The sequence below is a fragment of the Pongo pygmaeus genome, chromosome 13 (assembly GCF_028885625.2).
Source record: "Pongo pygmaeus isolate AG05252 chromosome 13, NHGRI_mPonPyg2-v2.0_pri, whole genome shotgun sequence".
Classification (NCBI taxonomy): Eukaryota; Metazoa; Chordata; class Mammalia; order Primates; family Hominidae; genus Pongo; species Pongo pygmaeus.
Genome location: NC_072386.2, coordinates 114,263,152 through 114,286,918, shown reverse-complemented (window position 1 = coordinate 114,286,918; position 23,767 = coordinate 114,263,152). Strand labels below are relative to the sequence as shown.

The following is a 23,767-nucleotide window of genomic DNA, read 5'->3' as shown; positions in this document are numbered from 1 at the left end:
TGACGCTCAGAGAGGAGGAAGGAGATGAGGGGAAATAGAGGGGAGAAGAAGGAACAAAACACACACCCAAGGAAGATGGAAGGGAGAGAGAGAGAGCGAGAAAAAGCAGGAGAAGGTAGAAAGGAGACACACATCACCCGAGACAGAGTCCTGGAGTGACATCAAGCCCCCTTAGCATGTAGAACCTGCTGCCATCCCCTTTCCCCCCATACACACAGTATGCTCACAGGAATAGACCCCACACAGATGCGCCCGCCTTCATAGACATAGGTCCCTTCCCCATAGACATGTCTCAGGGTCTTCCACAGGGAGAGACACCCCCCGCCCATACACACCACATGCCAGATGTGTGCTCTAAAAGGTAGCCTCAGGTCGAATGTGGTAGCTTATACCTGTAATCCCGGCACTTTGGGAGGCCAAGGCAGGAGGATCACTTGAGCCTAGGAGTTTGAGACCAGCCTGGGCAAATTGTGAGATCCCCATCTCCACAGAAAATTAAAAAAAAAAAAAAAAAAAAAAAAGTGCCAGCCATAGTGGCACACAACTGTAGTCCCAGCTACGCAGGAGGTTGAGGTGAGAGGATTGCTTGAGCCCAGGAGGTCGAGGCTACAGTGAGCCACAATTGAGCCACTGCCCTCCAGTCTGGGTGAGAGAGTGAGATCCTGTCTCACGGTTCCCCCTGGAAGAGATTCACCAGTGGGTTTTCATGCTGTGCTTCAGGGAGGAATATCCGGGGCTTCTGCAGGGATTGGTAGAGCTGGGAGAATCAATATAGTTCCTCTGCCAAGTGGTAGTATAATTTTATTTTTTTAATATTTATCTTATTTTATTTTATGAGACAAAGTCTTGCTTTGTCACCCAGGCTGGAATGCAGTGGCACGATCTTGGCTCACTGCAACCTCAGCCTCCTGGGTTCAAGCGATTCTCCTGCCTCTGCCTCCCTAGTAGCTGAAATCACAGGTGCATACCACCACGCCTGGCTAATTTTTGTATTTTTAGTAGAGACAGGATTTCGCCATGTTGGCCAGGCTGGTCTCTAACTCCTGACTTCAGGTGATCCACCTGCCTCAGCCTCCCAAAGTACTGGGATTACAGGCATGAGCTACCATGTGTGGCCCAACTTCAGCTTTCTATTATTTGAAAAGTTTTGGTTGCTAAACTGTTAGCTAGTTTAAAACAGGCAGCTTACGTTCCTGGAACTGTGGAGGGGAAAATGCTCTGTCAGTAACATCAGTGACGAAGATAGCTGCCGTTGTTGAACACTGGTCCATCTCCTTTACATCTGTGATGGCGTTGAATTCTTCCAACAACCCTGCAAGGCAGATACTGTTAACCCCATTTCACAGATGATTAGTAGACCAAGGCCCCAAGAGCTTTAGTAACTTTCCCTGATATAGACATTATGTATTATACTCTACTATCAAATTTTTATTAAGAGAATTATATGGACACATAATACACAAAAAATCGGATGTATATATGTATGTATACATATAGAGAGGCAGAAATCTGGAAAGAAATACACCAAAATGTTTAACAGAGACCCGTGATGGGGAGGCGGGAGAGGATTTCTGCATGCTTTTTATTTTCCATATTTTCCAATATTTCTACAAAGAAAAAGTATGGTTTTTATAATTAAAAGCTTTATTTTCACAAATCAGTGTTTATTCTAGCCAGTTGTTCTTTCCAGGTGCCATTCATTTCTCCTTTCATGTTTTCTTGGAGATACATTAGGTGTTTTATTTTCCTGTGAAAGCTGATCCAAGATCATTTTTTCAACCTTCTCTAACTCTAGCACTCTGAAAAACGGCTACCACCCTGACCAAGGGCAATGATGTTGGCAAGGAAAGCTGCTAAGTCCTTGTCATCCTAAATTTCCACTCCAGAAAATTCAGGTTGAGATTTGTATTTACTGGTGCCTGAGTGACTTTTGAGAGGAGACACCATCTTGGAAGTTTCTGTTTCTTTAATAGCAGTCTTTTTCCTGGTCTCTTGTTTCCGTGAAAGAACTTTTTGACATATGACCAAAGGATGATTACAGGCCGATGGGGATTGGTGTCTGTTTGTTAACTGTAAGATATAAGAATGATGAAATGAAAGACTCCAAGAGAAAAAACACATCTTCCATAATGAAGGGTTGATTTGACCACCTTCAGCCACTACCACTGCTTTGGTCAGAGACTACAAATGTCATGAAATTTGAGTCAATGCTAATAACTTCATTCTATTATGCCCAGTAACTTTCACCACCATTGAGTTTAATCCTTGGTGGTAAGAGCCAGCAGGGATAACTAGCATTTTAAGTAAAGTGCTAGGAGCCTGAAACATGTAAATTTGAAGGAGGTTTGCTCCTCTGCAGATGATTTAAATGTTAAGTATGTCCCCATGCAGGGGATACACAAAATGGAATCTGAAAACTATTATCTCCTGTAGAAATGAACTCTCAATTTACTCACTGCACAGGAAGGGCGGATTCTAGTCATTTTCACTGCCAGCAGGTGCCCTTTCTATGCATAATAGACTTCACAAGTGTAATTAACACATGAGGACCACTGCTGCCAGTTTTTCTTCAGGTACATGCTGCTAGGAGTTTTCAGGACAACAGTGTAGGCCATAAGAGCTTTTTACGTGGCGCCTGAAGATGAAGTCTTCATTGACTTCTGGACAAAGACATGTTAAATGGGGCTGAGCCCAGACCCTGCTGTTGGTATCACAGGTCACAGTCATTGAGTCCAGAAACCCCAAAAGCTGTATTGCAGCCTTTTGTAGACCAGAGGCCATGACAGCAAAGCTCTAGTTTGCATGCAGTTAATAAATGAAAAGTAGGATACTGAAATCCCTACAATTATGTGGAGGACTAATTGCACATTCACAAATACAACATACAATCATCTGAGTTAACTTTAATTAGAGCTATAATCACAGATTTTAATTATCTGGAAAAAATCAGTTTAGTACAAATGGGCTGCCCTAAATATTTCTCAAATTATTTTTTTGTGTGTCCCTTCCTATTTTTGGAGTGGATAATAGTGTGGGAAGTGCCTAGGTTTTGGATTCAGGCAGACCTGGATTCAAATCTTAGTCTTATCTCTTATTAACTATGTAACCATTAAAAATCTGTTTTACCTCTCTGATCTGCAATGTCTTGTTCTGTAAAATGGGTATAACTTACCTGCTTTGAAAAGTGGCTATAGCCATTAGAGTTATTAGTCAAGTGGCACCTAGGGGCCATTAGTAAATGATGATTGCTTTTTTCACCATTATTATAAACATGGGACATGGATTTCGGTTTCCAGAAGGTTTAACTCAACATTAAACATTATTCTTACTTCTGTTGCCTTGAGAGCTTAGGGGAAAACTTTATAATTCATCTTCTCTTTTTATCCCTCAGATTGTTTTTATTTTGATTTTTTTTTTTTATTTAACTTGAGTTATTGTATGGTTGTTTTCATTTGCAGCTGTGGCATAAGAATGAAAAGAAAAGAAACAAAAGCAGATGGCAGAGAAAACGAAAGGAGTAAGACATTTCCAGCCCTTATGAATATTTAAAAACATGTGCTGCTGATTCCTTTCTACTTTAGATCTGTGCCATTCCTTTGACTTTGAAAGTGAAAACGAGAATGTTCCCTACCTTAGCTGATGGTGGCCTTGACCTTGGCCAGTGTTGGGAAAGCCTTCGTGTTTCTGGGAGAAAAGGATTAACTTGCTAATGAGAATCAGCATTCCCTTTCATAATCACCATCTATTGAGTACAGTGTATGTGACAAGCTCTTTATAAACATTATTGCCAATCTTCAAAATCAAGCTGCAAGGTAAATATAGCTCCATTGTATATATTAGGAAATTGAAGCTCAGAGAGGTTTAGTGACTTACCTACTGTCACACAGCCAAGAAATAGTGGAGCCTGCACTTGAAATCCAAGGCCATCTGATATTAAAGCTTTCCTTACTAATATCCTCTGAGGTGTTAGAGAATAAATTGTACCCATCACCAAGATTTTTTGAAAAAATTCTTCATGTCAGCTTCTTGATGACTTGCTAATTGTAGACGTATGTTGTTATTCATTAATTATTCATTTATTCAGCAAATATTTATAGAGCACTTATTATGTACCAGGCACTATGCTAATTAAATTTTGCTAATAAAAGATCCCAGTAGAAACCATATGGTATTTCCCATGTAAATTTCTTTTTCCCCCTTCCTCCTTCAGAAGTAGTCCTAAATAGGGACCACAAATCAATTCCCAACTTGACTTGTATATTTGGTTTATTCTAGGCACTTATTAACACACATTTGTGATAAAATATTTTCAGAGCAGATCAAGACAAGCTCATGCTTTTCCCCCAAAGGACAGTCAGGTCAAAAGCCAAGTTAGTAGCTAGCTTCTGATGCTTTTTGAGGGCATTGTTGAACTGAAAAGTCAAATAGGATATGTACAGTGAAGGTTTCGATTTTGCATTTGACTTTGTAAAATGCCTCATATTTCTTGGCATTTCCAGATGACTCTGGAAGCCGTTCTTCCTCTCAGAGTGGGGATGCTCAGCTCTCTCTGAGAGATGCTAGTTTCAGGCCCTTTGTGTGCTGTTATGTAGGGTTCTGAATCAGCCCCCACATGGTGCATCACATATTCCATGTAGGATTTTCAACAAAAGATGCGCAGTCCACATAGGTGATGGGGCATCAGTCTGGACACAATTCTGAAGTAACATCCAGTTAATCAGATCTGCGCCCATTCCAATCACTGTCTTCATCGATGCCATGAAATTTTGCATAGGAAATAGATCAATGCTAGATTAAGTGGAATTGTTGATATTCTTGATGGCAGGGACAGAACTCAAATGAAAGTGTGGTGCGGTGGAAACAGAAATGTCTGGCCCTCACCTGGCTTCCCCATTTACTAGATTGGAGGTCACTGAGCCAACATTTTCAGATGGAGGTGAATAGTGATTACTACTGACACAAAGCAGGTGCTCTGTAAATAGTAGATACTATCTTTGTGTTATTCATAGCTATATAGCTGTATATATAGTCAATATATATTAATGTGTCTCTGGTGCTAAGAATTTCAACTGAGGCCAGGTATGGTGGCTCACACTTGTAATCCCAGCACTTTGGGAGGCCAAGGGGATGGATCACTTGGGGCCAAGAGTTCAAGACCAGCCTGAGCAACATAGTGAAACCCCATCTCTACTAAAAATAGAAAAAATTAGCTAGGCATGGTGGTACATGCCTGTAATCCCAGCTACTCAGGAGGCTGAGGCATGAGAATTGCTTGAACCTGGGGGGTGATGGTTACAGTTAGCCAAGATCATGCCACTGCACTCCAACCTGGGCAATAGAGCAAGACCCTGCCTTGGGGAAAAAAAAAAAAAGAATTTCAACTGAATTTTTTTTTGCATCAGCTAAATATATAGACTTAACGTACAGAATGGAAGTGGATTAGATGGACAGTTGTGGCCAAAATTCTCTTATTTATGCCAAACTCTGGGCTTTCTAGCTTTTGTTAAAGATTGGGTTCCATAAGTAAGCAAAAGTTGTATGTCATTGCCATTTTGCAGCAAGTGCTTATGAATACTTATTATATTCCTGGCAGTGGGCATAGGAAGATAGGTGGACATAGATGGTTCTGGATCTGAGGAAACAGTACTTCACCAGAGAACTCAAGCATCCAGTCAAGATTGGGAGAATAGAGATTTTTTTTTTAAGCTAAGAAGCAGCAAGACACCAAGAGTGGAATGGTGCCACTGCGACAGAGCTCATCTGGGAGGGGCGGGAGGGGATAAGGACCAGGAATTTAGTTTCAGACAGAAGAGGAAGGGAAGTTGGGCTGTGGTGGGACTGATGGTTAGGAAATGCACACACACATACACAAATGTGTGTTGGTTTAATGATCAGAAATCATAGATTGCTAGTTGGGTAATTCCTCAACTGAGATTTGGCTAAACTTGACCCTGAGGCTTGAACAGAGAGGCCAAGTGAGAGAAAACAGTTCAGATTTGGAAGTCAAAGTATTGGGTCCAAATCCTAGACTCTGGTCCTACTAAAGATGTGACTTTGAGTGAGTCACATCTCCTGCCTGAGCCTCAGTGTCTTTTGCTAAGTCATTGCCAGGGAGATAGCTAAAAGCATTGCTCTACATGAGGAGCCTGGCACCAAGTAGGCAGCTGGAAAAATGTTTTGAGGTGATAACAGTCACTGAGCCCTACACTGAGATGCACCTTCATTTCCTTGAGCAGCACCCAAGACTGAATGTGCCAAGAGCCTTGTGGGGAAGCTTTGGACGATTTCTTTTTTCCTTTTTTTCTTTTTCTTTTTCTTTTCTTTTCTTTCTTTCTTTTTTTTTTTTTTGAGATGGAGTCTTACTCTGTCACCCAGGCTGGAGTACAGTGGTGCGATCTCAGCTCACTGCAACCTTTGCCTCCTGGGTTCAAGCAATTCTCCTGCCTCAGCCTCCCAAGTAGCTGAGATTACAGGTGTGCACCACCACACCCAGCTGATTTTTTGTATTTTTAGTAGAGAAGGGGTTTCACTATGTTGGTCAGGCTGGTCTCAAACTCCTGACCTCAAATGATCCGCCCACCTTGGCCTCCCAAAGTGCTGTGATTACAGGTGTAAGCCACCATGCCCAGACTGGACAATTTCAATGTGAACTATTTTCCAGGTGGAAAAATGAGGTAAAGAAAAGACTGGGCCCTTTGTATTATCTATGTCACAGATTCTGTGCTGATCTCTATTTATACTGTAGACTCTATAGGAAAACTGTCTTTTCAATTTCTCTGCTACATTTTTTAAGTTGAAATATAATCCACATCCCACAAAATTCACCCTCTTAAAAGTATACAATTCTGGCCCGAACTGCAGTGGCTCACACCTGTAATGGTGGGCAGATTGCTTGAGCCCAGGAGTTCGAGACCAATCCTGGGCAACATGGCAGAATCATGTCCCTGTAGAACAAATACAAAAATTAGCCAGGTGTGATGGTGTGTGCCCGTAGTCCCAGCTCTCTGTGAGGCTGAAGTAGGAGAATCACCTGAACCTGGAAAGTTGAGGCTGCAACAAGCTGTGATCATGCCATTGCACTCCAACCTGGTCAAGGAGAGTGAGACTCTGTCTCAATCAATCAGTCAATCAATGTATGTATACAGATCAGTAGTTTGTAGTATATTCCAACTATCTAATCCACTGTCCATCTAATAGATATATCACCACCACTAATTCCAGATACATTAGATTTTTAATACAGTCTATATTGTTAGTAAAGTAATACATTCTTATTATAAAAAACTTTTTTAGGCTGGGTGCAGTGGCTCATGCCTGTAATCCCAGCACTTTGGGAGGCCCAGGCGGGTGGATCACCTGAGATCAGGAGTTCAAGACCAGCCTGGCTAACATGGTGAGACCCCGTCTCTACTAAAAATGCAAAAATTAGCTGGGCGTGGTGGCCTGTGCCTGTAATCCCAGCTACTCTGAGGCTGAGGCAGGAGAATCACTTGAACCTGAGAGGCAGAGGTTGCAGTGAGCTGAGATCATGTCACTGCACTCCAGCCTGGGTGACAGAATGAGACTCCGTCTCAAAAATAATAATAATAATAAATAAATAACTTTTTTAGCCTTTTAAAGTACATATAGCAAAAAGCAAAAGGTCTGTAAAAATGGGTTAGTCTGTGTAGATGGTTGCCATTCAGCCTTTAGCCCTGTTCCTCTAGAGGCACCCCGGAAGGCACCGATGTCAGGAGTATAGCGGGACAGCTCTCACTGGCCTCAGCAGTGTCACTCCCAGCGTTACTGAGACTTTCAGGGTTAAAGAAGACAAGATGTCCCTTTAACACAGGAGTGACCCTTCCCAGATTAGGGGAATGGTGCTTGTTGGCTTAGCCACCCACCCTTTGGGGAGCTGTCTGGACCACAGCCTAACCACCTCCTAGCTACTGTATCTGCCTCTGAGCCTCTGGACCTGCCCTGCCACTCCCACCTTCCCCAGCTCCCTCCTGCTGCCTGAAGTCGGGAGGGGCAACAGCCCGCCTCCTCTGCCCTAGTTTCTGCTGGCCTCCATGCAACGTTGCTGGCCCTGACTCCTGCCTACCTGCCTGAGCATTGGCCTGGTTTTCCATTTCTCATGACACATTCTGTATGTGAGTGACACATTCCTCACTCCTCCCTGATTTGGAGCCTGGCTTGAACCCAATACTTAGAAAACTCTGGACATTCTGGGGCACAGTATAGGGGGCTCTATAGCAGTGACACTCTAGATATGTTCCTGGGAGCCATAGTTCACCCGTAAGGCAGGGGCCACAGACCAAGTAACATCAGGGTCACAGGAAGTTTCAGCAGTGCAGCAAGTGACCTCATGGCAGGGCTTCTGGAGATAGTGTGCCTGCCTCTTTCAGGTGCTGGCACCACGGACAGTATGTGCAGCACCAGCATAGTGATAGGCTCTGAGTGACCTCTCAGCAAGTGTGGGTTTGTCTTCCCTTTAAAACGTGATGAATGGAAAGGCGAGGCTGAAAAGGTAATTGGATGCTATGCGTCTTGGCACATGGGATGAGTCCTGGAAAAACAGCAAGAGAAAATCTCCTTTTATTACCAGTTGCGCTATTTTTTATACTTTTTTTTTTCTGTTACTTTCTCTTCATTTATTTCTCCATAAGCCTCTTTCTCTTTTTCTCTTATTTGTTTTGTGGCTCATTCATTCGTGTGTTTCCACAGGATCTCATGGGCTGCTTGTGGCTCACAACTTGAGACTTCCTTTCCGTGTCTGGCTTTAGCTGTTATGGTTCTCATTGAATTCTCTGTGGCAACAGAGAGCCCTGTCTCCTGACCTTTTCCTCTGTGATTAACTTATTCTGCCGCAGTGGTCTTAGCCACGGAGCCCTTCCTGATGTTTTCCGAGTCTGTCGCCTTCTGGTAGGCCAAGGAGGCACAAAAGGGCAGGCTACCCCAGGCTTTGATGTTGACCTCCCAGAATTTTGTCCAGGCATTATCTTTGTAACTCGTGTTCATTTCTGTTGCGTCCAGTGGCTTGGGGCTCTAGAAGGCATCTCCGCCGCCCCCACCTGCATAGGTTACCCCAGGAAGCCACAAAGCGACACTCAGAAGGGCATTGTCCTCCCTCTGCCAGTCACTGATCAGCTCCAGTGATACACGTGTCTTGCATTAGCAAACCATCTCCAGCGCCCACTGGACATCGGTGCACACTGAGCTCACCTCTGCTGTGGCAGGGCCCCGTGCTCTCACTGCCGAAACCACAAATGGAAGCTAGGCCATCTCTGCCTTCTCTCCTAATCCAGAATTGTTCCTGGTCTCCTCATGGATCCTCATCCTCTGTTGTTGTTCATAAATCGGAGAGGGCTGGGTTGGAAACCAGGAAAGACATTAAATACTTTTTCCCCTAAAAAGAAAAAAGCTTGCCTACCTCGTGGCAGTTACCCCATACTTTCTGCTTCTCACCAGCTGTGACCTTTGTCGAGTCACTTAACCTCTTTGAGCCATGGGTTCCTCTGTGAATTATGGAGACCCACCCTTCAAGATTGCTGCAGAGATGAAATGAGGTCATCTCAAGCCCTTCCGTTGTGTACCCAACAACACCCTGTGCGTCTCCTTGCAGCGGTTTGCGCATGTACAATAATGCGCTTATTTGATCTGCCGTTAACTGTGAGCTTCACATGGGGACCAGATCTGTTTTTCTCTCCTCTTGCCCCAGACCAGCATGGTGCCTGATATTAGTGATAACTGTTGACTGACTGACTAACCGGCCTGTGGAAAACAATTTTCCCTCCCCAGGAGCCTTTTGAAAATTCAAGCTCCTGGGTGGCTGGTTTCTCCTGTGGACACCACAAAATACCTCACAATCTTGTTTCCCTTTTGGGTTGGTGGCCAGAGTGTCCAGAGCCAAACCTGTGACCATCCCAGCAGGTGTCCCAGCATGAAATGGAAACACTAACCTTGCCACAGCTTCCTTTTTTTCCCCCCTTAGCTCCTATTTCTTTTCGTACTTTTGTTGCTATGTTGAAAATATTCATATAAATCGCCTTAAATCCCGCTTAGAACAGAAAAGAGTATCAGTCAATTCCAGCTAGTAAGGCAAATATAGTTTTATTCTGGCTATGAACCCACTAGCTATTTTACTTTTTTAGCTATAATTATCCGGTAACCATTTTTTGTCAACTGTAGCATAATGGTTAAGAGAAGTCACTAGCAAGTAAGAGTAGCATAAGAGACTTGGAAGTAGAAGGATTTGGGCTGGGATCACCATTAACTGGGTGATCCCATAGGCACGTTTTTGAGAATACCTTTTTAATTCTATAAAATGGCCAGGCACAGTGGCTCACGCCCATAATCCCAGTACTTTAGAAGGCCGAGGCAGGTGGATCACCTGAGGTCAGGAGTTCAAGACCAACCTAGGCAACAAGGTGAAACCCTGTCTGCACTAAAAATACAAAAATCAGCCAGGCATGGTAGTACACACCTGTAATCCCAGCAACTCGAGAGACTGAGGCAGAAGAATCACTTGAACCCAGGAGACAGAGGTTGCAGTGGGCCAAGATCGTACCACTGCACTCCAGCCTGGGCAACAGAGCAAGACTCTGTCTCCAAAAAAAGCTATACAATGGATGGTGTAAATTGGATTATTTGAGGATTAAATGAGATAAGATGGCTAGAGCCTCCTATGCAGCCCTTGAAATGTGGTGTGTGCTCAGTAAATAGCTCAACTGTTTTATCCTTCCTGCTCTGCACGTGGCACCATGGGAGGCTCTGGGAAACAGGACTCTGTGCTTCGGTGACTGACAATCTAGAGTCACCCTTCAAATCAGCACATGCTTTATGTCAAATGGGTAACCCGGACAAAAGCCCCTACCAAGAGAGGTGTTAGCCATGACTGGGCAATCTGAGAGGCAGGCAGCATGGCTTCAGTAGGACTTGAAGGAATGTGAAGCTGAGGCCTGTGGGGCCACCATGTGATTGAGATGAGCTCAGAGGCACTTTAGGGACCAGAAGCTTCCTGTGATGGAAAAGGTAGCAGGGGAGGAGGAGCTCAGACAGAATGTGGAAGCTCCTAGGTCTTGTCACAGCTGCAGGCTAGCCCTTAGGGAGCAGGTTAGAGAAAACCACCTAACCTCCTTCCTCTGCAGGCTATGGGAATGCTGGTCTCCAGGAAATAAGGAGCTTGCTTTATCCCCATATCATGGGCTTGGGTTCTAGTCCCAGTTCTGCCACTTACTAGCTGTGTGACGTCAGAGGAATGATTTAGCTTTTCCAATCTTAGTTTTTCCATCTGTGAAATGGTAGTTCTGATAGTACCCTCCTTATGCTGCTGTGGTGAGAATTTAATGAGGAAAATGCCTTAGCCTATACTGGCTCTTGGCAAATTTGCAGTCAGTAGTGGCTGCTCTTACTGGCTTCCTGTCCTACACTGGCTGTTACATTAGCCTGAAGAGCAGCTGTCTCATCGCTCTCAGTAAGCCCAAAACCGTGATCATTCGCATTCTCCAGCAAGATATGTTCTCTGGTGTCTGTTCTTTTTCTTTTTCCCATTCTCTTGTCCTTTAACCTCTCTAATAAAGCCAGGCTCATTATTTCGAGCAGAATTTAAAACCACAAGACAATCTGTGTTTACACGTTTGTGTCTTTTACAAAAAAAGAAAAGCTCACATAAGACCTCCTTCAGAGTTTTCCTTTCTGAATGTGGGATCCCCTTTGCCTGATCAGGGTATTTGATTAAGAAGATGGTGGGCCTCTGAGAGGTAAGGTGACACTGTGATGTGTATATTGTAACGTGGATACCTATGTGTTTATATGAAAAACAGAAAAACAGTGATCTTTCCAAATCCCTGGGCTACCCTAAGCTGTGTTCCTTCATGATGGCAGAGGTGTTGCCCCCCTGGAGGTGGAGGGACCGCCTCTCCCTTGTTTCCTCCCCCCTCCCACTTTGTCTTGGGAAGCTGTATTTTTTTTTTTTTTTTTTTTTTTTTTTAGCAGCCAGTGTTCCTTTATTTCACTGGACTCATTTCCAATTAGTAGCTGCTCACCTCAGGGGAACATGATTAAGAGAGCCCTGGTTATCTGGGGGAAAGGAATTAAACAAATTGTGAAAGTGCAGTAATAATGAACAAGGACTACAGAATCGTTAATAAGTCTGCAGTTTCCATATTCTTGCTTCTTCCTTGCTGGGAATAAGCTCATGCCATAGGACTTACCTGTCAGAGAAGCGCTCGGCATCACAGGCCTGGAACCAAGAGGACTGGCGAATAGCCCTTTTGGTACCCCAGCGCTCTTTTCCTTTCAGCTTAAGTACTGAGTATGTGCTGTGTGACCTCACGCACAGAGCTTGGGCTCTCTGTTCAGCAGCCTTGCGTCTGAAGTACGGCTTCACCACTGACCAGCTGTGCGATCTCGGCAAATTTTTTCTTTCTGAGCCTGTTTCCTAACCTGAAAATACGGATGATAGCACCACCTTGCAGAGTTCCCTTGAGCATTATGTGTGTAATGCATAAAAGTGACTGAATTATAGTAACTCAATAAAAGTTCCTTTTCGTCTTAAGAAGATTCAAACTAAAGATATCTTCCAGGTAAAGGTTATTCTGTTGTGTCTGCCTCAACACCAGCAACAGAGCCCTTTTCCTTTTCAGGGGAGAAGGAAAAAAGAGTCACTTTTACTCTCCTGTTTGTAACTGATGAAATCAGATAGTACGGTAATTCCCAGAGAACAAAAGCTTCATACAGATATACCCCATTCTGCTCTTCCAAGATGTACAGTAGCATCCTACAATCACTGTCAGTCATACAGCAGTTGTGACATGGTTGTCATGACCTGCCTATGCATAAGTTTGGTTATAACTGTTAATATTATCACCACTTTAATTTAATTATGTGCATTGTTGGTTCTGCACATGTTCTTTAATTGCCATTTAAAATGTCTTCAAAATTGCACTATAATTCAATATTGAAAGGTAAAGTCACGTGAATGCTGAAAGGCTCTGGAGAAGAGAAGCAGAGTATATACATTTGCTATTACTGAAGCAGATATTTCCATTCATGTTTTCTAGAACAGCAACAAATAAGTTCTTTCTTGAACCTAAACAGGAAGATCACTTCTAGTAGATGGATTTTGGTTTGGTTTTGCAACTGAGATACCCTTGGAAAAACATGGACGTTTATGCCTCTGAATTAGAAAAGGATTCAGATGTGTTGGATTCTGAATATGAAGAAGTTTTTTTTTTTTTAAATAGCTTACCCAATTTATTTTGCTATGTTTTATTTTTAATGTATGCTCAAGAGTGATAAGAGGTTTTTAAAAATGTGTCCAAGTGATCAGAAAGTCATGAACCATTGTTTCGTTGATAGTTTTTCCGTTATTGGTGGTACATTAGAATGGAAAGGCACCCTCCTGAAGAGAGTGATAAGCAACCCTCCTGAACTCACTGGAGTATCCAGGAGACAAGAGTGTGCTTGGGAGTCAGAAATCCATGTGTAGAGATGATGTGTGCCTGTCAAGCACCTCCCATTCCTCATGGCATCTTCACTGTTCTTACCAGCAGTTTACCAGGTATCCCAGAGCAGGTATCCTACAGAACCAGGGCTGGAACAAGAAACCATTCTGTGGGTGATAGGAGAGTGGGTCCAATGGTGCCAGCCATGCCAGGGGCTCAGAGAGAACCCTACCATGTGCTGCTGCTGTGCCAGGTACCTCAGAGGTTGTCTCTAATCTCTACAACAATCATGAAAGATTTCTACTAGGCCAGGTACTGCCTTATTGGAAAATGCTTTGCTAGGATACAACAAAAGATAAGAAACAGCCCTGTCCTTTAATTTTTAGTAATTCGGTGTCTAGGAATTCATGCAACATGAAGGTGTTCATTTTTATCACAGTGATACTTATAATAGTGAAAAGTTGGAAGCAACTTAATGTCTACTCTAGGGATAGCATTCGATAAATTATGACACATCCATATTTGGTGGAATATTATGCAGTCTTTAATAATCATAAAAATTATAGAACAATCTGGGAAATGTTCATGTAGCCAATGAGAAAATAAAACAATGTATGCACTTTGTAATTTCAAAGATATAAAGCTGTTAATGTGAGCCAGTATTAGAAAGAAATGCAAAAGAAAAAGTAATTGTGTTAGGATAATATAATCATGGGTAGGTGTTTTTCTCCCCAAACATTTCTTTTAAAAATAAAAAGACAAAGAAGAGGTTTCCAAGAAACTGAGTCAGTAGCTACAATAATTATTGAGATATAGTGAGAATAGAAATTGTTTTCAGACTGTACCCAGAATTACCCAATTGGATAAGTACCACATTGAGATGTTCAGGAAATTCTAGGTTTCTTTTTCTTCCCTCTCCCTCTTACCACTTGGAATTCGTAATTATATATTTGCAGAGCAAACATGCAGTAGATTCAGGGAAGTATCTGTGGCTTCGTACGTAAATGATGACAATGTAAAAGGTATTTGTCCAAATTTGCATTCATACAAAACATGGAGCTGCTATGATTTCAGAATAAATGTGTTTTAAATATTTTCTAAATACAGAGCTGTTGCAGTTCTAACAATACTTGGCTAAGAAAACTACATTTCTACGATAGGCCATAATTACTCTTTGGAAAATTATTGGGCTTTAAAAAATGCCTATCTAAAGATACTTGAAGAATGAGTTCCATTTTGCCCTTTCTTGCATCTTCAGTCTCTTCCATGAGGTCCCTTTTTCCTTTCAGGGTATCATTGATTTTTATTATAGGACAAAAGGGCATAGCATTAAAGTTTACATACATAAGATCCTATGGTTAAGTTATACAGAGGGGTTTTGCTATACATATTTATTTTCAGCCATTTGAATGTCTTTTTCTGTATATTAACTCATTTATTGGAATTTCAGTTCTACAATTATGGTTAAAACCCATCGTCACTGGTCAATTGCATGACTAAATGTAGGAGATGGGAAGGGTGATAAGATTTAGTTAAATATTATGGATTTGCGCTTTCTGCCTTCTATGTGTTAGGCTGTGCTTCTGGTCACATTAATAAGTGGCCATTTTTCTGGAATTTGTACTCTTCCTGCTTCCTTTCATTACATTAGGCAAGGTTCCACTAGATGAGACATTTGCAGTCTTAAGACTTCCTGCCAGGGTTCAGACTTTGTATTTTTGACATTGAAGCTGTCGTGTTCCTGAAGCTACTTAATTAGAAACACATTCATTTCAGTGTACACTGGAAAAAGCTTGGACAGCAGAGCCAGGCACACTGGGAAGTTTGAGCATTTGTGTAGCTGGCAGCTAAACTAATGGTTTACAGTTTAAGGGGAAAAAAAAAAAATCACAGGGCATTTCCTTGCCCCTAGAAGCAAAGAGAAGCTGAATGTACACAGCAGATACCTAAAAAAAAAAAAAAGAAAAAGAAAAGAAGAAAAGACAACTCCACTTTCACTGCAATTGTGTGTATAGTTCTTTCTTTAGCTATTATCAAATACAAAAGTCTTCTAGAATAGTTAGCAAACTGAGCTGCTAATATTCAAGTCTGTTTTACATGTTCCCAAGACATATTATATTACTGCTGAGAACTGTAGTAAGAAGGACATTTTGTATTCTGGGGAAAGGGGGAAAGAAAGGATTTTTGCTTGAATTTTATTTGTTGAATGGTAATGAGGGAATTGTGTCCTTTCTTATTTTTAAATGTTTGAGCAATTTAAAAATATGTATGTGATGTTTAGAAACCTCCCTTGCCTATCCATTGCTTTCAGGATAAAGCCTAAACTCTTTAGTATTCAGTTGGAAGCAAACCTCTCCTGTCTCATGATTTACCACTCCTTGTTTCTCCAACTTTGTCCCTAAAGAGCCATCCTTGTCCATCCACCTCTACTCTACCAGCTGCCCCAGAAGAAAAGTACCTGGTCACCCCAGTCTGAGTCAGGTATCTTTTCTCTAGGTTCAGAAAATACCATCTGCACATTTCATAGAATATATCCCATACTACAGAGACAGATGGAAAAGTTGCCAATCACATCCTTCCTCGCTGTCCCTTGACCTCCTTCCCCTAACCCAAAGGAAAGCATTGCATGGGGAGTGAGCTTGGGGATTTCAGGTTCTATATTACAAAGTCAGTGTGGCACAAAGGAAGAAATGAGTACTTGGGAGTCGAATCCCAGGTCTACCACTGACTTTGTTTTGTGGTATTAGGTAAGTGCTTTAACCTCTTTAGGCCTAGTCCCTTCTCTGTAAAATGGCTATTATATCTATGGGTATTGCAAAGTTGTTATGTGGATTAGAATAGATGAATTTAAAGTTCCTCATATAATGTCTAGCACATTTGTTATTGGTAGGTAACATAAATGATAACATATACACACACACACACACACACATACACACCGACCCCTGAAATCAATGGCAGGACCGGTGTATCCAAAATGCCCAGGTTTAAACCCACTGGAGTTGAGTTCTCATGCCTTTGCTCAGTCACTGACTTAGGGAATCCGTGGCTCCGTGAATGAAGCAGTTGGCAGAGGCTTTCTGAATTATAGTGTCATGGGATGGCATGTGTGCAACTGGGGAGGAGATGCTTGCTGGCAGCTCTCCAAGTACTTTGTCCAATCAGAATGGACAGTTAGATCACATCTCTTGATGACAGAGGAAGCAGCAAATACAAAATATTCTTCTTTGAAACACATTATGCCCTTCATCCAACCTTAACTGCTTTTTCTGTTGTAATCATGGCAATAATCATTCCCATCTGTATTAGAACTCTGCTGATCATTTAACGTATATTTTCTTTGATTCTAATAACAACGTGCTGGCTGGAATCCAGGATTCCATTTTAAAGATAAGGCAACTGAGGCTGTGCGGTTGCAGAGCTGCTCTTTAGGAGCTAATACCAAGGTTGATGCTCTTCCTGCTACCCAAGCTGTTTCCAATGCTGCCCACATTTTGAAATTCTTCTGAAGTTTCTAGGCTTGGGAACAAAATGTCATATTAGGATTTTTGTTGTGAAAGGAAATGTAACTATGCATACGTTTATTAAAACAGTTTTTCTCCAAATAGTGAACCATCTGTAATTTTGTGTCAGAAGCAACAGACATTAAAGCAGCTGTGTGTCTCTGTTTCTCTTCACAGTGCTCCCATGCCCTACCTCATAGGAATCCATTTAAGTTTAATGGAGGTAAGTTGGCTTCTTTCCTCCCCAGATGGCTGTACCTGGGGCTTTGCTTCATTGTGTGGCGGTGGAGAGACCCAGTCTCAGCAGACACAGCTCTGCACGTGGGAGCATGCTGAAGCAGCACTTCCCAGTGTACAGAGCTGAGCGTTCGGTTTGGACGCTCTGCACTGGGCTCTGTTTTCAGGGTTTTCCCACTTTGCCGAGAGACTGTGGATTTTCACGGGTTGAGGGAGTGAGGGCAAGGAGGCAGGAGGAAAGGGTTCTTTAAGGGTTTGAATGAGGGAAGGGAAATGATTTGCTTTTCAAAATGTTTGTTCTAATCGCTATAGCAATATTGCATTCTTCATTGTAGTAAGTGTGATATAAAATGTATATAGAATCATGAAGAAGGAAATTAAAATTATGCACGATACCATTATTCCAGGTTGAACCATTGTTAGCATTTTACTAATCTCCCTCTTGGTCTTTATTCTCTAAATATATGTTTTGTATAAATATGCATAATTGATATACTTTATAATTTTATGTCTTTATTTTAATTAACGTGGCTTGGGAATCTCTACATGTTTTTATCTACTCTCAGTAATAATTTTAAGTTTGCCACCTATCATTCCCACTATTTGGATATACCATAACGTAACTGTTTTCCTACTGTTGGACACTGAGGTTGTTTATAATTTTTCACTATTATAAATAGCATTTCAGTGAACATCTTTATGCATAAGGCTTTATCTGCATTTTGCCTCATTTCCTTAGCATAGAACCCCTAAAGTAGAAATGCTTGGTCAAAGCTATGCCTCGGATGCCAGATTGCTTTCTGTATGGCTGTACCAATTAGATAGCAATTCTTCTAAAGGACTTTTCTGTGCTTTTGTAAGTGTCATTAGTTTGTAGACATGTACTCTAAGCCCTTTCCTCCTCAGAAGAGAGTTTTAATTTGTACTAGAGCAAAATGAGGCATGGGGAGGTGCTTGCCTGTGTTGCACAGGAGATAAGCTCTCAGAGGGAAAATCTACAGCCATGTCCGTCTGCGGTGGTGCTTTGCATGTCTTGAAGGAAGTGCTACTTCTCTTCTTCTGTTCCCTTCATTTCACGTCGACGAGGACCACCTGCTTCACTAACTGTTGCACACTGTGCTATTGTGCTTACGAAAATGAAAGAAGTTGGTTATCGAAAAACCTGTTTGTTTGACATTGAGAATCTTGATCAAAATAGACCACAGAAATCTGCTCAAATTTCTAATTTGACAGGCCGGCCATGTGGCTCCTACATTCTGTTAACAGTTCCTCCTTGTCATCACCCAGCCCTAAGCACATACAGTACACAGTTTATGGACTATCTGGGATGATGTATTTAGATCAGATTGAAGAGATTTCTTCTGTGTTTTACCTTTGTTTGTCAAGTTTGGGGGTCTATTCAAAGCTCCCGTATGAAAAATTGAAATTCAAAGTAAATACTTACCAATGGACCGTTAGTGCCAATTGCTGTAGAGTTTGAAACACTAATATAACGACTATTTGGTCTATCGGAGTCCACAGTTCCCTCCCGCCTGCCTCTCCTCCTGCCTTCCAGACTGCTCCAGCACAGGCTTTTTCAGATTCCTTTTTATGTCCCAGCGCCTCAGCATTCTCCAAGTTTCTAGTTTTGTCTTTCTCTTCTTTTCTATGTGCACTCTAGTCACCTTGTTTAAGGCCTTTTGCTTCAGCTACCAGGTCAGTGTCAATGACTCAGCTGGGATTCTAACGCTGGTCTGCCTCTCCCTGAACTTCAGGTCCAAAGTTCAAAGTGCCAATTGGATTTCACCTGGATGTACTATGGATGTCTCCCCCATTCTTCCCCAAACAATTTATTATCTGCACACACACACACACACACAAACACACACACACGCACTCTCTCTGTGTGTGTGTGTGTGTGTGTCTCTCTCTCTCTCTCTAAGCCACTCCACTCCCCTTCTGTTCCTGGTCCCTGTGAATGGCACTACTACCTTCAGTGGCACCTAATTGGGACACACTGATCATGGCTGAATGCTCTTCTTCCTCATCCTCTCTAAATACTCACAAAGCTCTAAAACGTCTCTCGCCCTGTTCTTTCCTCACTGCCTTCATTGACACTTTTCTTTGCTTTCTTGGATTCTTGCAAAAGCCTTGTTCATTTGATAAACAACATGAGGGCCTCTTATGTTCCAAGCATTTTGCTAGGTCCTGGAGGTATGGAGATGAATATAAAGTTCAGTGCATAGTCACAACATTGCATGGGTTGCCCTCCAGCCGGTCACTTGATAACCATGGGCTAAATAATGCTTGAGGAGGAGCCTTCCAGCCTCCCCTACACAGTCCCTGGGTTCTGCACAGTCTCTCCGCTGCTGTCAAGCCTTCTGCCTGGTCACTGACCCATGTTAGCTTGCGCTCCTGCTGAGCCCTAAACATATCCACATTCTCACCCCTCTGCATGCATCAGCCCTGCCTTTCTCCACCTCTTCCAAGAAGTCCTCCTGCTCCGTTTTCTTCTTTCACTTATGGTGCCTCTTGCTCTGAATAATAGCTGTTTGCTTCCTTGTCCCTCTCCATCATCCCCTGGAGCATGACTTCTTTGGGAACAAGGACTGTTCCCATTCACTGTGGTGTCCTCAGCACCTAACAGGATGCCACACAGGTGATATTCTCTGAGCAAATGCTTTGTGAAAAGAAGCGTTGAGTGAATGCTTGGAAAGCTGTAATTTGGAGCACATTTTGAAGCCCTCTAATAGGCATCACTGTTTTCAGGCAACCCAATGCCATAATTTTACTTACAGGTGCGGGAAGTGAATTTTTTACTTTTTATATAATTGTAAATAATTTAAAATAAGGCCTTTTGTAGTAAAACATGCAGTATAAAATATGCATACATTTTGCAGCTGAAACTTGAGACAGAGTTTTGCACTTACATGAATGGGTGCAGGTCTCTTCTGCTCAGCCTTTGAAGGGCATTAAGGGAGAAGGCTTAGGAAGCACTGGCCCAGATAGATCTTAGCCCTGCTGATTGACGGAGGCTGGGGAGGAGTTTGCTGTGCTGAACTCCTGTGTAGTCAGCACAAAAATAAAAACAAAAATGGGAGTTGCCCCACTCTTGAAACCAGCCAAGACACTTTCTGAACAAAGAAGTGTTTCCTGAGTGTGTAGGGCAGCCGTGAACTACTGAATCTTAGAATTCAGTCTCCTGACCTCCTCCCTGGAATTTCAGCTCAGATTCCGAGTGCCCTAGTTGTGCTTTCTGATTGGGTTTATCTAGTTTGATTGTACCCTTCAGGTGAAAGGGATGCTTCTCCTGCAGTTTCCTGCAGGAACCTCTAGCTCAGACCTGGGGCCAAAGGAAAGCTGTTTACGGAAGGTGCTCAGGAAGGCCCATCTCCTCTTGCTACACTAGTTTTCTTACTGGCAATTCAGCAAAAGGCTTATTTTTGACTGTCTTGTTATTTTTTCTTGAAAGCTATAGGCACCTTATTATGCCTTTGCATATGTGCCAGAATTTTTTAAACTTCAAATGAATGTGGCAGATGTTCATAAAAGTTTAGAAAAAGCTACCATAGGAAGACTTTTTAACCATTTTTATGACACTCAAATTTGTTGCACAAAAAGAAATATAAATTACAAACTTGCATTGTTATTTTTAAAAAGGTTATTTTGGGGAAAGACCTAATTCTGGTTCATGCTGTTACAGGATGCCATTAAATGGTAACCTAGTCACCTTACAGAGTCCGCCTTCCTCCCAAAGTGACAAGTGTATACCTGATCGCCATTCTTCTCTCTCCTTCTGCCTGTTTATAGTCTCTCTCTCATTTAAGCAATCTGAGGCTAGTGGCATGTTAGCAGAATAGCCAAGGGTATTGGCATAGACCTAGTTTCTTCTTGGAGAGAATGATCATGTTAGCTGGCAGCTAGGAAATCCCAAAACACAGCCAGATTCCACAGTGACTGTCCTTTCATTCAAGCGATCTCAATTTAGCTCAAGAGACATTTATGCAGCCCCTCTTCTGTGCCGTCTCTGGTAGCAGGTGCCAGGTCATGTCTGGTCGATGGTGCTTCTCCTGTTTGATAAATGAAGACCTTCCTCCTCAAGCTTCACAAACAGTGCTTTGTGTACAGACCTCAGAGTGACATAAGGGATGCATCCAGAAGGTATTTTCTATCCTTCTTGGTGGTGGGATGCTCAGGAAGGAGAAGGGAAAGGTGACAGCAATGACAGTTCCAGACAGAGGCTCAGGTGGCTTGTAAATGAAGTTCCACCCGTACACAGGGGCAGTGAAGTAGAGCAGTTAGAATGTGACACCCCTACTTCCTGCTTACTTGATCATGGGCAAGGTAATTGACCTCTGAGTCTCTCTTTTCTCACCTGTAAACTGAGGATAATTGCTGTGTCTCCCTTATGGGATCACTGGGAGGATCCAGTGAGATAATGCCTATCAGATGCCCAGCACAGTTTCTGCATATAAGGAGCTCAACAAAGGTCAGCAATCCTCGCTGGTTTTACTTCTTTAGTGGCCTTCAAGGCATTTCCATTGTTGAGCTGATGGCTTTGAAACTGTGTTTTAGGAGCTCTTGGGTTCCCAGGATCATCATCCTCATGTCCTAGGGAAAGACAGTTTCAACACAATTGGTTTGTGCCTGCCTCGTTTTCTCCTGGTCTGCAATGCAGAGGCACGGTACCAGGCTTGGGAGTGACACTTCTGTAGAATTTGACAAATGTACTTCCAAACCCCTGCTTGATCACTTCCCTGCTGTGCTAACTCCAGCCATGATACTTCATCTTTCTGTATCTTACTTTCTTCCTAAGAGCTGAGTCCTGTATATATGGACAGCATATCCCAGTGTCTGGCATGCGGTGGGGACACAATATACATTCCTTTCTGCAACAGAGTTCTGAGAGCTTTCTGTGTATGGGGCACCATGTTTATACTAGGGGCTCTGTATAAAAATGGCAAATGTGATATAATCTCCACCTTCACAGGGTTGTGTGTAGACCAGATGCAGAAAAATATAAAGTAATTGTAGTGAATTTGGGATGTTGTAGGCTCTGGGAGGAGAGATGCTGACCCTAGCCTTGAGAATAATGCTTTTCGGAGGAAGAGAATGCCCACACTGAAACCTAGCAGATAAATATAAGAATTAGGTAAACCAGGGAACAGAGAGCAGCATCTGCAAAGACTTAGGTGTAGGCAAAGGGGGCTTTCCAGGAGATATGAGTAGTTCAGCCTCTGATAGGAGCATGAGCTGAGGTAGACAGGCCAGTCCCAGCCCATCCAGGGCCTTGGAGGCTGCAGTAAAGAGTTTGAACTTTATAGGGCAATGGAGAGCCATTGAAGGGTGTAAATAGAGGAGGGACATGGTCAGGCCTTCTCCTTCTGGGCCATTAGAAACACAGTCCTTCCATATAAAGTGCTGGAAACCACTTAACCATGTTAATAAAGTACATTGATATTTGCAAAGATCAAGGTAATTCTTAAGGAAGTTACACATCAAAAACATGTACATAAAATTCAGATGGGTCAGTGTCCCAAACCTGAGCTTCTACATGGTTTCTTTGCTACCAAGCTGTGGCAGAGGTGTTTGTAGTGATGGCTTTCTTCAAAGTATTAGCACCACTTTTACTAGATTGTGTCTTTTCTTCTCTGTTTTCAGGTACTTTTTATGAATTAGTTATTTTTTCTACACCTCAGTTTAAGGGTATGAATGTATTTTATGTACTATGTGGTAGTTCAAGGCAGTAGGAGCAGGGGGAGTGAGACCCAGGGACCAGTTGGCGGGCCCCCAGCTGCTTCTCCCCTCCGATGCAATTTCAAGAAGCGTGTGATGGGTGCATGGCGAGCTCCTGGCATTCTGCTCCTTTCACCATCTTTTACCTAGGAATGCTTAGCCATGGGTCCCTAGAAGCCTGGTTTTGCGAATATACAAGTGCTTAAAACAGCACTGAGCCGCCATTCAGAGGACAGCATCCAGGTGCCAAATCAAAGCTCATCTTGGTCTCGGGATCCAGAGGCCACATTTGTCTATGTCGACAATGCGGTTCCCAATTTAACTATGGAGCTTTACACAAAATAATAGGATTCATTTATTTACAGGCAAGGGGAAAGTAATGGGGTTTTTTTCCTTTGCATTTCAAAGAACTGGAATTTCTGTCAATTGAGTTGGCACTATTTTAACTAGTTTTTTCTTTTCATTTTTCCCCTGGCATAGAAAGTCTTTCATGCTTTGTTCCTTTCTCTTTTTTTGATATTTATTTTTAAACAGAGTAAAGAAGAGTGTTTCTTGTTTACTATTGTACCATTTTGCTTCTTTGTATGACTCCACATGTAGACAGAAGTAAGATGTAGTTCACATTTGTTAATGCTGCAACTGATGCAAAATTCTGAGCCATAGTTACATCCAGGTATAAATGGTGACTTGTATATGTGTCCTCACAAGAATAGAGATGTTCCATGTGACATTTGTTCCTGCCAAGTGATCCTATTCTTGCTTTATTAAAAAACAGCCTGGGCAACACAGTGAGACCTCATCTCTACGTAAAATTAAAAACAACAACAACAACAAAACAACAACAACAACAACAACAAAAACTAGCCAGGTGTGGTGACACACAGC

General features: G+C 42.5%; 1 protein-coding gene across 22 annotated transcripts in view; it reads left to right on the top strand.

The window, feature by feature from the left end:
- The window catches only part of DENND1A (DENN domain containing 1A), a 542,897-nt gene that overhangs the window by 298,755 nt on the left and 220,375 nt on the right, over positions 1-23,767 (top strand). For all 22 annotated transcript variants that reach the window (XM_054501506.2, XM_054501505.2, XM_054501502.2 and 19 more), the window contains one exon: positions 17,108-17,153. In XM_054501506.2, the coding sequence (XP_054357481.1) occupies positions 17,108-17,153 (46 nt within the window). The remainder of the gene's footprint in view (positions 1-17,107; positions 17,154-23,767) is intronic.